Source organism: Leptinotarsa decemlineata, unplaced genomic scaffold (genome assembly GCF_025532065.1).
Source record: "Leptinotarsa decemlineata unplaced genomic scaffold, Ldec_3_MD MMD2_tig00026340_RagTag_RagTag, whole genome shotgun sequence".
NCBI lineage: Eukaryota > Metazoa > Arthropoda > Insecta > Coleoptera > Chrysomelidae > Leptinotarsa > Leptinotarsa decemlineata.
In genome coordinates this window covers 9,611,221-9,626,161 of record NW_027412694.1, presented here as the reverse complement: position 1 = coordinate 9,626,161, position 14,941 = coordinate 9,611,221, and the positions used below count along the sequence as shown (strand labels likewise).

Here is a 14,941-nt window from a genome sequence, read left to right as displayed (position 1 = left end):
GAGATATATACATAATGTCAAAATAATTCACGAAAGCATATTGGTACCTATCAAGTGTTTCAATAAAATAAGAGATTTGATAGATGTGAATCTGAATTACATTCTATTCAAAAATAAATTGAAACATTTTTTTCTTGAAAAAGTATTTTATAATGTTGAAGAATTTTATAATTCGTGATATCTCATAATTGTGAGACTGACTATTGTATGTACAATTTTTCTGGTTTGTTTCGCGACTATAGGTACTTATACTATCTTAACCATTTATTTGTAGATTACCTTATTTTCTTTCTTGACTAGCCTGATAAGTGTTATGCATGTCTGTATTATGTATAATGCCTTGTATAACCTTTGATTGATGAATAAATTCTATTATTATTATTATAATCCGTCCTGCCATCTACTTTTGTCGAAGAGAACTACTAATATTGTAAATGATGTTTCAAAATTGTAATATGTGTTGCCTAAGCAACAAAACAAAAACACATGTCAATAAAATAGTAGATTGCCAGGAGCATAAAAGCAAAACAGGTTGTTGAAAATTAACCTTTCTTGGAGATCAGGTTCCGTATTACACTATTTGTTCAGCGGTGGTGAAAAATGGGAGTGTTTTACTTCTTCAAACAATAGAACATGAGTGTCAATAATCTCGAAAGTCATCTCCAGTTCAAGATGCCCTAATGTGAATATATATTCACTGAAAAATGTGCAGTTATGTGGAAAACCAGATCTGTGAACACCTTTCTCAATATCTGTATAATTATTGGTCTGATAACATTATTCTATTATGCATTTTCAACAGAAGACAGCAATAATCACCAAAGACACATGAGAAAAATTCCAAGAAGACAAATAGGAAATCTAAAATTCACCTCTTCCTCACCAAAAAACACTAAGGAGTACAACGTCTGGTTGATTTTCACTAAAGTGACAAATGCTTCCACACTCATTTATAAATTCCGAGATCTTGTACACAACCTGTTGAATGTCAGCTCTGTACCACTTAAATTCAATATTATAGTCGACAGGGTTTCTCAAGGAATTGCAGAAAATCAAATTGCCGATGTGGTGTACGGAAATAAGACTATTGTATATTCCTTCTATGACATCGAAGAAAGTGCTAAAAAAATACAAGATATTGTTGAAGTTATGACACCCCATTTCAGTTCAAAACCAGGTGTGTAGGATATTTTCAAAAGAATAAAATGATTTTTATACTTTGATTTTTTTCAGGTACTTACTACAGCGATGCCTTATTTTACATTTCTTTGGGATTGTATAGAATTGCACCATTGAATCAAAACATAGCAATATTACTTGATTGTGATCTGTATTTTAAAAAAGATATAGGTCTGTTGTTCAACGAATTTGATGAGTAAGTACATATTTTTTCAGAGATTAAAAAGCCAAATGGTCAGTACGCTTTTTAACAACTCATGCCTGTTTTTTTGAAAACTTTTTGAATAAACTGAAAGGGGTATATTTTCAGAAGAGATTATTTTTGGGAACGAAAGGTTTGGCTTTCCATTTCTCTATCTTGATTCCTACATTTTTTTCTATCAAGATGGAGAAGTAGAAAGCCGAAACCTTTCTTTTTGACTAACTTTCCCATTATTCCATTCCGTATCTCTTATTTGTTGGCAGCAATTTTATAAAAAAGTCATAGTCAAGAAAGTTTTACTTAGCTTCACCTTCGAAGAATGTACATGTTGGTTCATTCCCTTAAATATTACAACTTGGGGAAGGTATATTATAAATGACAAACAAAATAGTCGATACTCATATTTGTCTGCTTATCTGGCTTCACCCATTTAGGTGCGGTTTCCACTAATTTGTTACCATCGTCTTCATTCAACAGTTACTGTCTCATTTATTCAAATTAGTTCATAATTGAAAACAAATTGTCAATTTAAAGAATCACCTCAAATAATTTTTCGAAAACATACTGCAAAAATACTGTTCAGTCAATCAGATTAACTATTTTTATAATGTGAGAAACAATATTCTTATAAATCAAATACATGAGAACTTTTTGCTGTTTGAAAATCTGGGAAAACTTATAAACTGAAGTACCTATATGCAGTGGAAGTTATGGCAATAGCTATACAAAATATATTAAAATGTTTGGTTAATAATTCATGAGTAGTTTATTTTCTTATTTCAACTGTAGGAGTTTTATAGTTGATTCTTATTTTTGTAGAAGATTATATAATTATATTTGAAATACTTTGCTCAGTTGGATATTATAGAAAATGCTCAAAGGAGTTTACACATTCAGAACAGAAAATGAAAAACTCAATTCAGATAATGATGATAATATAGGTTGGATTTTCAAGATGAAATATTCTCTCAAAGTTTTCACCTTCTTAACTTTAGGATTGTAAAAAAATATTTTGATACACGTCTCAGTAACTGTTATGGCATCAACGGGAGATGATAACATCTATACTACTAAAACCAGTAATGATTGAGAGTAGAAGTAAGCCCAGTTGACAGCAAATCGGGGGCGTGCTTATTAATTTTTGAGAGGGTTAAGAATGAAAGAAAAATTCTTAGTACAATTAGTTAAAATATTCATATACATTTTTTATTTATTTCATTAAAACTTTGCAATATCATAATTTACCTAATCGTTGTAGTCATTAGGTGGGCCTTATGAAAACGGAGTAATAATCGTGGTAATTATAGTAGGTAGTAAATAAATTAACAATATTAATAAAAAACACAATATATATATCGGTGGCACTGTATATATATTTATATACAGTGCCACCGATAAAGTCCGCATCAAATGGGAAACTTTTTTATTTATCGTTTCATGTGAAATTTGATTTTGGCAGTAGATTTTGCTTAAGAAATGATGTCAAATGGCGTCTACAAAATAGGTCACGTGATTTCCTTAACCTGTCAAAATTGACATTTAAAAAAAGAAACATCGAAAAATGACATTATTCTTCAAAATATCCAAAAATATCAAAGGATAAAAACATTTTCTTTTGTAATTTTATACCCACACACCAAGTTTCAAACCCATAATAAGTATTTTATATTTTCACTATTTTTCCGCATTCCTGCTTTTTCTACTCATCAAAATTTAAGCACACCTGTACTAAATCATTCATTTTAACTAAACTCGTCACCGAATTTCTTTTTTTGTAATATAATAATATTTTAAGAGCCTCTTTGATGTTATAAACAAATTTTGAAAAATAAAAGTTGTCAAACTTGATGCAAAGTTCATCTAGTTTCAACGGGGCTTTCCAAACTATACAGTACTTGAGTTTTTTAATGAGCAAATGGCCTCACAATATGAATTAGAACAAAACGGAACATTAGGAAACAATATCTTAGAGTGTTTATTGTTTTTTTAACAAAAAATACAGTGGAATTTAATCTTAATCAAAAGGAACTGAAAATAAACATGTACCTATACCTAATAGCAAAAAAACACGAAAAAAAGACTCACGACATTAAATACACCACATTTCTGTATGTTTTCCATCGCGTTCTATGCAGATAATTGTCCTTCTTGACACATCTTTTATTGAGTTGCTGATACTCACAGGGTTTATGTTTAAAATAGAGTTTCTAATAACAGTTTCTAAGTGATTCACGTCACGAAAAGGTCTTTGTTTATAAACGATTTGTTTTAAGTAACCCCACAAGAAAAAATCTAGTGGGGTTAAATCTGGCAACCTAGGCGGCCATATTTGCTCCATATTTCGCTCAATAACTTTGCCCCTAAACATTTCTAATAGTTTCTCTTTGACTTGTCTTGAACTATGAATAGGAGCCCCGTCACATTGATACCACAGACTGTGTCTTATTTCAACCGGCATATTGTCCACAATATCACTGATCTCAGTATTTAGAAATTGCAAATAATCCTGAGAAGTTAAATTGTGTCTAAAAAAGAATGGTCCCATTACCTGATTATTTAAAACACCGCACCACACATTTGTTTTAAATGAATATTGGTCCCGACATTCTATCACAAAATGAGGATTTTCCTGAGCCCACCACCTACAATTCTGGAAACTGACTACTCCGTTCGATGTGAAGGTAGCTTCGTCGGTCCATAGGATTTTGTAAGGAAATTTTCTGTTTAATTCTACTTCTCCTTGGTAACAGAAAGAGAAATCTAGTCGAACATCGAATTCTCTTTCCTTTAAGGTATTTATAAATTTGGGTTTGTAGGGTTTGAATTTATTTTTATGTAAAATTGCTCTTACGCTTTCTCTTTTAACACCAGTTCTATCTACAATATTGGTAATACTTGATTTTCTCTGTTCGATAAGATCCAGGCAGACAGCCAACTGAACCTCATCATTATTGCGTGATGGATTATGACGTTTTTTAAGAGTATTTTCAACTGAACCAGTCAGTTTAAATTTTTTTAAAATCCTACTTACAGTGGATTGCTGTACATGTCTACCAGGATGTCTTGCGTTAAAAATATCAGCCACTTGTCGATGCAATGTGTTTTCACCACAAATTAGCACAATTTCAATTTTTTCTTGTAAAGATAACATATTATTTTAATTTTCATATATTACATTGAACTAACGGGCATTAATTTATTCAGTGACAGTGACGTTTTCTAAAACACATTATGTAGTTTCATATTTTTTCACAGCCTACCCAGTTTTTTTAAATTAGTGTAGTTAGCGGAGTAGGTAAATGTAAATACTATGAGTTTTTTTCTTTTATTGAATGGGCTTCAAGAATCAAGTAATGATGTTTTCTAATGTTCCGTTTTGTTCTAATTCAGCTCATTTCTGAAAAAGAAACTGTGAATAGTTCTGCGTATACTGGTTTTGGCTTCTTCATCAACTGTGATTTTTTTTCGTCCGCTACTAGTTTTTGGCATTTGTACGTCCCCATGAATACTTCTCTTAGTATTTTGTAAATCGATGATTTTGGTACACCGGTATAATCAGAGCACATATCAACTAATTTTTCTTTTGTAATTGTGGAACTTAATGATGTAGAAATGCCCGGTTGGTTATTCGGAGGTACACACATACAATTACAGCACATATGCACAAAGTCATCTTTTGGTGGCTGATGATCTCTTTCAAGACAGTGAAATACTCGCAGTACAATTTGTTTTTCTCTTACTGACCGAGACTCCGACCGTTTTACCTTTTTCGACGTGGAAGGCCCGACCATGTCTCCCATTTTTTGAGTAGTTTGAGAACGGTGTAGAAATATAATTATGTAACGCTTAAACACTTATCAGCACTATTATTTTCACCAATTGTTATCACAACACGTCGATTGCTGACTAACTTAACTGTAAAACGTACAATTCACGCTGTATAATTCACAAACCAATGATACGCTCATGGCTGCAAGTACATTAGTGAGGACTGCAACGATGAGATGGAAGTTACGGTAAAGTGACAAAGACAGAAATATCGTTGCGTACAGCGTTGCCACTAGTTGTAATAAATATCTAACACTATACAGGAAATAATGAATTTTAACTTTTCAGTAATCAGGAAATGTATAAGTATTACTCATTACAAGCTCATTACTGATTTTTGTCATAAATAATACCTTTTAATCGTACTAGTATTGTGTATTATCTATAATTTGCCACAACCTACAATTCTACTGCTTACTATATTTTGATTCTGCTATAAACTGGTAACGTAAAATTTAGATATGACAACGCGTTTTACTGTCAATAATTATTGGTTTTACTATAATGATTATTTTCACGGTGATTAGCTTTCTAGTCTGATGTTTGACGGTAGAAACCATATCAAAGTTTTGGTGTAGAAAAAAGTATTTTTCAGTATATTTGATCTGAGGTTCTGCTGCTTCTAAAAAGCTGCTCAAATCAGTGAAGTATTTTCTTGGTTGAATTCAAAAATCAAATCCAAATAAGTGAAAAAAATTAAGAAATATTACTTCATTTTATTTGCTTAAACTCAAAATGAATACATATACAGTACACGCCACAACTGATGGCAAGCAATTGCACAGATATAGACTCTCTCAACTAACTTACTTTTGGATTACGCTTAGCCCCTTGCCTGCCAGTGTCGTACCTATAATCAGTTTTAATCAGGGTAGCAAATGGAACATAACTTTGTAATTTCTTTTCATATTTTATTTTGTATTATAGGTAGTAGAAAAGTTCATTAAATTGTTACATAATGATTCACTTATCAAAAAATAAACTTCAATCAGTCACTATCAGAATACAAATTACCATACTCATTGCTGCTTGTAATTGTGCTGCTATCGTCATTTAAATTTATAATCACTGGATTTACCTCTGTTTAAACGTTTGTGAATGTTTCATTTTACCAATATTTCCGCTCTATATCTACTACATGTCGGCAACACTTTTGCCATTTTTCGGAAGTGATTTGATGAAACTTGTGCTCCGCCAGTTTCGTCACATCTTCCAACTTGCGACACGTTGATTTTTCAGTAGCCCAAATAACATCAATGGGATTCAAAGCCGGATGGTAGGGTGGAAGTCGCGAAACGTTATGTCAAATTTGTACCTGATATGATGCTTTTTATTTACCTTGATTAACTGGTATAATTCGAGTTTGAGCATATTAGGGGCGAACATAATGCTTTTTTTGTGCGCTATTTCACCATGTCAGCCTTCCTAGAATTCGTGTTGAGGGCTGGATTAATTTGAATATCATTATGATATGGATGGTATCGGTCAGGACTACCGAATTCACAGGTAAATTTGGGATTAAATTTTCTTGTAACCATTCACCATAATTTTCAAAATTCATTTCTGAATGATAATCCCCTGATGTTGTGCTTAATTTAAATATAAGCAGAAAATTAGGTATAAAGCCCATGTCACCTCCTGTATGGACAATAATGAGTCTTGGCCCCTTCACAATACTTTTAAATAACCCATTGGTTGATTCATTCGTCCAGTTCTTGGAAGATGTTCTTTTTGCAAATATTTGATTCTCAATGCTCTAATGTCCATTTATTTTATTGAAAATTTTCTATTATTTTCAGTCCTTCTTTATTCGATGTTTTATTTTTCACATTTGATAACATATCCGACTTTAAAAATTATTTGTCGCTCCAGATTCTTGATGACTGGATTTTTGTTAGGCGATGACATAACACAAATTATTCAGAAAATGCCAAACGCCAACAGCATTGGAACACAAGCAATGATACGCCTCTGTAAAGAGAATTTGTTTGTTTTGTTTTTTATAAATCACAGCTATACAAATATACGAGAACTTATTGCTGTTAGAAAATCTGGAAGACAGAAAATCTGAAGTCAGGGTTAACAGAAATTTAAGAAATGGAATAGTATTCTGGGGTACATGCACGACTCAGATGTTTAATGTCATTTTTAGAATACAACATAGGGCAGTTAGATATATTTACAAAGCAAATTGAACAGATTTCTGTAGATCTTTATTCAAGAAATATAAAGTATCAACTCTGGTGCCGATATTTATTCTGGAAACAGCAAGTTTATTTCACAAAAAAGGTTCAAATACATCGATGGTAGTAGAGTATAGGTATATTACAATATAGGTTGATCAGCTTAGAATCCCAAAACCAAACTTGGCACTGATAAAAAGTTATGTGATTCACAATGGTTTGAAAATATTTATTTAAGTGCCTATTATTGTCAGAGCGGCTGAAAGTTATGACATGTTGAAGGAAAACTCAAATATCACCTTGTTGACAAGTTTTACTGTACTCTAAGAGAATTCTGCCATGGATGACCATGTTCATTTTAACAGAAGGCCTCAATTTTAATTATCCTACTCCATTTCTAATAATAAAGCCAAGAGTTACTGTGAAATTTCATTTATAGTCTTCCTGTAGGTTTTGTAATTTATATTATTTACAGGTTAAACAATTTGGTTTCCTCTACAAATTGGGAATAGTATACTTTTCATGATATTTTTTTAATGTGTTAACTAAATCAGCCGAATATTCGGGTCCTAGTATTTTTTTAATATTCCATTTATTTATCTCCTGCTGGATTAGAAATATCGTGGAAAACTTTTTTATACAATGGAACTCCGTACTTATAAAATTAACCAAGAAATATTGTCAACTACTTTCAAAACAATTATTTTTCAAGTTAATCACAGTTAAACAAATATTTTTGTTTGACATTACTAACGAAAACAAAAACAGATAATGAAAATCAAAGAAGCATCAACAAAACAAACAATTCAATTCATAATCGTTCAGTCAATAGTTTCAGAATTATTTTCAACTGTCTTTGATTCATAAACTATTCATTTTGGGCGTTAAGTGTCTCTGTCATCGTAAATTATATGTATATTGTCTTATAAATTATCAATTATGGTATAGTCTATTCTATAAGTCAATTCAAATGGCATAAAAACTAAATAGTTGCCGAATGTCGGAAGTTTGTATGATATGGGCAGCGTGGTATATATTTTTTTCAAGATCATTATTTTTATTAACACGCTTTTATAAGCTTCATCTGTATGTATGTATGTATGTATTTTTGTTTGTTTGTTTGTAACTCTCAAGCTCGGGATCTGTATTTGACAAAATTATCGACATTATTGCTTGATCTATTCCCGGCAGACCTAAGCTAACTTAACCTCCTTTATATGATTCGAACTCACTTCACATGAAATTCTTCATTTGAAAAAAGGACTTTTTTTTTAATACGCGCGCCTGCTGACTTATTTGTAACCCTCCTTTGCGCGCCTGCTGCTTTCCTTGGGCTTGGTAGTTGATTTTCAGACTAAACAATATACGGCTGATTGATCCCAAAGTTTAGATAAAATAAATACAGTTTAAAAATACTAAAAAAGATACTTTTATAGCATACGAAACTAAAAAAATGAAAAATAAATATAGTTTAAAAAACTTAAAAACAAGCTTTAAAGAACATCAAACTAAAAAATTGAATTTTTTTTTTTAAATAAGCTTAAAACTATAAAGAACGAAAATTACTACTAGTATTGTTTTTAGCTTATTTAAAAAAATATATTTTTAACTTTTTAGTTCGATGTTCATTAAAAGCGTGTTTTGTAGATTTTTAAACTATATTTATTACGTGGGAGGTTTTATATGGTAATAACTAGTAAATTTATCAGACCCGGTACTTTAGTTTTTTATTTAGCTGTTCGGATTTACTTCGTATATGTGTAACTGAAAATAAGAATTCTTTTATCTAAACAGTTCCTCAAATATCTTCAAATTAGAAATTGTATTGAACCTTTGAAAATCTTTCATCACTTTTCAGTTTCAAACCTTCTGCCCTGTTTGGATTAGCTCCAGAATTGACTCCTGTGTACCGTCACATACTTCACATGTACAAATCGAAGCATAACACCACATTTGGCGAGTATTACCATGATAAGAATATCTCCAAGAATGTTCATCCGAGAGGTTTCCAAGGATATAATTCAGGAGTGGTGCTTATCAACCTCAAAGCTCAAAGGAACTCATCGGAGTTTCAGGATATAATAAAAAGTAATGAGGTTGAACGGATGGCTTCTAAATATAGGTAAGAACACTTTTTCTTGAATTGAAAGAAATATATTTTAAGGAAAGATAAAGAAAGGTTTTGGCTTTTCGCTTCTCCATCCAATATGGAAAATCAAAGCTTCATGGCAATCTACATTAAATACTCGAATTGACGACCTCTTCGTTGAATGCACATAAGTTGTCGGTTCAAACAATTTTCTAGCATAATAGGTGTAATACTAATAATACATGCATCTCTTATTTTTTGTTGGAGATAGTCGATATCTGTACTTGGTGTTGGAAAAACTTTATCCTTTATGTATCCCCAGAGAAAAAAAATCTAAAGAAGTAAGATCTGGGGATCAAGCTAGCCAGTTAATTGGTACAATGTTTCCAATCCATTTTCTTGGGAATATTGCATCTAAATGTTCCCTTACTATTGCTGCATTATGGCAAGAAGCGCCGTCCTGTTGAACATATTGTATTTAATGGCGGATATTCAGTGGCAATTCATCTAAGTAGCCATCGATTTCATTGAATAGAAAATCAAGATACATTTCACCATTTAAATGATCATCATAAAAGAAAGGCCAAAGGATGTTTGTTCCCACAATTCCCAACCAAACATTTATTCGGAACCTTTTTCGAAAATTGGTTTTCCTATATGTAAATGTTCATTTGTATTATTCCACCTCTAATGGATATTTCTGTTAAACCAACCATTGTTGGTGAATTTTGATTTGTTCGTCCATAATATTATTTTTTTAAAAATATTTCCAACTTCCCTATTTCTATATCTTAACCACTTCGCAAATCGTACTCTCCTTCCGTAATCCCTTTCATTGAGGTGATGAACTTTGCGTATCCTGTAAAATTTATATTTGTTCTTTTTCAAAATAGTTCTGATGTATTTTAGAAAAATCCCCATTTCGTGGGCAATTTCTCTTGATTAGCATCATTTTTGTAACTGGCCAATACTAAATTGAAAAAAAAATGTTTTCACTGTGTAATTTTTTATGTGGTGATATTTGCTTACCCGAAACGTTTATTTGATTCCTCACACTGTCAATAACCACACAATGTCTTGTTTTCATTCTGTCAAGTGCACCATAGTCCCTCAAATTTATTTCTAATTGTCTAAACATTTGGATGTTCGGAATACTACGATTCCGGTATAGTTCAACATACATATTCCTTGCCAAAAGAGGATTTCTATTTGTTATTGTATAACTAAATAGCATATCAGTCCTTTCATCATTTGAATACATCTTTGATATGTTCATAAACGTCGGACAGTTCTCAACAGATATCAACAACGCATTCATTTTTCCTGTCATAGAAACCAAGCAAAGCCTACGCGTTGACCAAAAAATGATATTTTCGTTACTTCCAGGATTGAGAATTTTAAAAATATTACGAATTATAATTGATTAGGGAGAAATAAGCCTTGAAAGAAGGATTACGGCAATACAAAAATTTCCATAACGAAAAAGTACGAATTTTCATTGTGTTAGGGTACCTACCGAATTTATTAGGTTTTCTAAATTATATTTTGAATAAATCGAAACAATTTACAAAAAAAGTAACGTACTTTAAAATTGTTGTCACTGATGATGGTAGTTATTTCAAATGAAACGTTATAAAAATATCAAATGTGATATAACCTTGGATTGTGGATTTATTGCTTTATCAGTATCTGTAATGAAAAAGGCAGGTCTGTATTAAAAAAAAAGTTGGTGGTGGCCATGTTGATACGAAACGTTTTATCGAATATTTATCATTACATCGTCATAGTACACTTCGAATATAATAACATTTTCCTTTTCCATTTTTTTATATTCTCCGAAATAACAATTCCATTCGAAAAAAACGAAAAAACAGCATTTTTTGTTTTCCCCGTATAACTCGAGAAGGGCGAGAGTCCTCGACCATTGTATTGTTCCCGATGACAGTTACCTTTTTTTCCATTTAATCGTCTTCGTATCTGTTACGGTTTAGAATATAGCAATGTTTCCACATGATAAAATAACGGCCTGTATAACCTTTCATAATATAAAAAGTATACAAAATTAAATCAATAGAGAATTTGCTGAAGTGTAATAAAGGGCACACTGAAAAGTTCACCCCGAAAAGTTACTGCATAATATAAACCACTGAAGAGACCAATTAGTCAGTAACTTGATGTATTCACAAATTTTGTCTACAGGGAACGTGAGTTCCTTATTTGCTGTTCTACAGGAAAAGTGATATGATCCAATCTAAATAACTATAAGTAACTTATCGAATTTGATTTTTTATTGGTTTCAATGAATTTTTTATTCTTACATTTTGTTGTAATGTGAAAAATGTACTGTGTAATTCAATTCAGTCATTGTACATAAGTAACTTTGTAAAATAAAAAATTAAAACAATTGAATAAAAATTATATTTAGCCTCCTTTAGTGTCAAATGTCATATGTCAAAAGAATTAGAACTATGCACAATTTGAGGCGAACATTTTATAGTGGATTTCAGGTTTTGAAAACGGAAAAGGATTTTTTTTTTCGAAACATCGACTACTGAAGAAGCAAAATATATTTTTTTTTCAATTTGTAGGTGAAATTTATTAATACGACAAGTTACTGACTAATTGGACTTTTCAGTTGTTTATATTATGAAGTAAGTGTTTTGTTTATTTTTCATATTGTGGAAGGTTATATACCAAAAAAAAACTAGAGAAGTATTGACATTTCTAATGAGTTTATATTTGATAAAATTCTGATTTTAGTTTCTTCAATGAATTTTTATATATAATTTTGGATTTGCAGGTTCAGGGGCCATCTTGGAGACCAGGACTTCTACACTTTGGTGGGTTATGAGTATCCTCATCTGATTCAGACCCTGAACTGTAGATTCAACAGACAACTGTGCACATGGTGGAGAGACCATGGTTATAGCAATATTTTCAATAACTATTTTAAATGTGACAATGACATCGTTGTATTGCATGGCAATTGCAATACGAGAATCCCAAAAAGATAAATCATATCTTGATCACAGGTGACTAATGATGGTTCGATAAGTTGCATTGAAAGTTTGTTGAAGTTTTCTCTTCTCCAAATGAATTATTATTGTGATAAGTATTATTCTGATCATTCCCATATTAATTTCAATTCAAGAGCCACTGGTAGACAGCTGTTTCAGCCTGTTGGGCCTCATTAGTACTGGGTAGGTGGTCCTTGATTTAAGACGAATTGTGAATAACCAAGAAAAGTACTTGATGAAAATAACTGCGTAAAAGCAAGCGAGACATAAGTGGAACCACCTATTGGTGTGACACCCAAGTCAACTTGCCAAGTTTTTATTTCATTGTTGGTGGTTTGACCAATCAACTGACAACTGCCGTAGCAGAAAATAGCTATCCTGAACTGTCATTGGAAAACAAATCCAGATGTTTCTAGAAACATGTGGATTTGTTTTCCGATGGCATTCCAGGATAGCTTCCCAAATTTCTGCTACCGCTGTTGTCAAACTACCGGTGGCTCTTAAATTGAAATCAATATGGGAATGATCAGAATAGTACTTTCTCATTTATTTTTTGATTTTCATGGAATCATTTAACAGCGTAGTCCTTCACGGGTGGTATGACATGCTGTGTCATCCCGGGTATACATCCTTATTTTGAAAAACGGTTTTTTCACCATTTGAGATTTCTGAAGTCGAACTCAATTATTTCAAAGAATAAAAAATTACATGGGCCTTCCCTATTGTTGGTAGAGATAAAACCATCTTAAGGAACTCGAAACTTAATTCAAACTGAATTTTTAATGATTTTTTATTCCTTACTTTCATTTCTCTTTTCGATTTCGTTCTTGATGGATTTTAGTTTTCAAATTGCTTTAGTTTAGTTTTCAGCCCTTACCTACGAGTTCTAACAGAAAAATTTCAACGAATTTTCTATCAATTTTGTTCCAAAGACTTATACGCAATATTTTCCAACTATTAAATTAATAAAAATTGGATATTCCACGAATACTAAAGAAATATAATGATTATTCTTTATCAACACATTCCACAAATCCGATAATTCTATACCACATCTCAATATTTTAACGGGACTCTTTATTGTTGTTAATTTTAAGGTGTTAAAAAAACCTGTAAATCACTCTTTCATAATCATATTGTACTAGAGAAAGGCCGTTTTTTATCTTTTTCTTTTGATTGTCAGTTTCTTGAAACAATGCTTTTGTCATTTCATGCTAAGGGGTTGATATATATGGAGTTGTATTTATTTTAAGTATTCTTGCCATTTTTTTCAATAAGGTCAAGTCAAAATTGTGTCATATATAATTTTTGTGTGTACCTTTATTTGTATTATAAGATTATGAGGTATTTAAACATATATTTCTCATTTAGTATTTGTGATATTTAGAAAAATATTCCAAACTAGAAAAATTTCCAGAAGTGCAATGTAGGATTTGAAACAGAAGATATTTTTATATTGTTTATATGTATATTTTTTGACAAATAAAATTGTTACTTATACAAATTCGTTTCATTGAATTAATTATGAATAGGTTTGTCAAAAATCTTTGAAAGGTTTTGATTAGTGTTTAAAAATAGCTGCAGTTATTTATTTTGTTTATTTTTTTTCATCTTAATGACTTGAAGAATTTGGGTTGAGGGCTATGTCAGTGTGCAATGTTGGAGGTCGAAAAATTAAATTCCTTATGGTTGTTGAATGAATAATGATTGTTACCCAAACAGTTAAAGCGGTTATAATGGTGCTGATGCTGCCAGTTCTTGCCTCCCTAACTGATTTCTCAAATCCCTCTCGTTCCTTAATCTTTCTCTATAAGATCCAGAATCCCGACCATTGATTTGGGGAAGTTCGTTTCTGTGAGTGCTACTACTTATAACATTTATTCATATTGCTCTGTAAAATCACAAATCAATCGGAAAAAGAATTCAAGACAGAAACTTCTTTTAGAGATATCTACCTGCCTAGGAACTTATGCGACTGTATTTCATGTGGAAATTTACGTTATTGAATTGTGTCCGGAGAGATTGGATAAATCCAACCTTACACACAAGTCAATAAAAATATTTTCGGACAGTCAAGCGGTGTTGGTTGTTCTTGGCTCCTACCGAGCAACGTCTAAATTGGTAGCAAATTGCCAAAAACGACTCTCCTCGATAGGAAGACTTGACAGATTGTCTCTGGTCTGAATTCCTGGCCATACTGGCCTGGAAGGCAAAGAAGCTGCTGACTCCGTTGCAAAGGAGGGTGCTGCAAGCAGCCTCGTTGGACCAGAACCTGTCGTTGGCATCGCTTCGCCAAACAAACTTTGAACACCTGGAGTACAAGAAGATTTGTGGGCTTCTGGCAGAATTTTCCAAGGATTGGCTCACTCCAAGGCGTTTATTCACCCTTCGAAGCTTGATACCAAACAGATGTTGGACTACAGTAGGCTTGAACTATGATGTC

The 14,941-nt window shown here is 31.8% G+C and overlaps 1 protein-coding gene across 1 annotated transcript; it reads left to right on the top strand.

The window, feature by feature from the left end:
• The first annotated feature begins 475 nt into the window (after positions 1-475).
• Positions 476-14,002, top strand: Xxylt (Xyloside xylosyltransferase). Its single transcript, XM_074183532.1, has 4 exons — positions 476-1,177; positions 1,234-1,375; positions 9,251-9,514; positions 12,282-14,002. Exons 1-4 carry the CDS (start codon positions 715-717, stop codon positions 12,493-12,495), a joined length of 1,083 nt encoding a protein of 360 aa, XP_074039633.1. The 5' UTR covers positions 476-714; the 3' UTR covers positions 12,496-14,002.
• Positions 14,003-14,941: the final 939 nt, after the last annotated feature.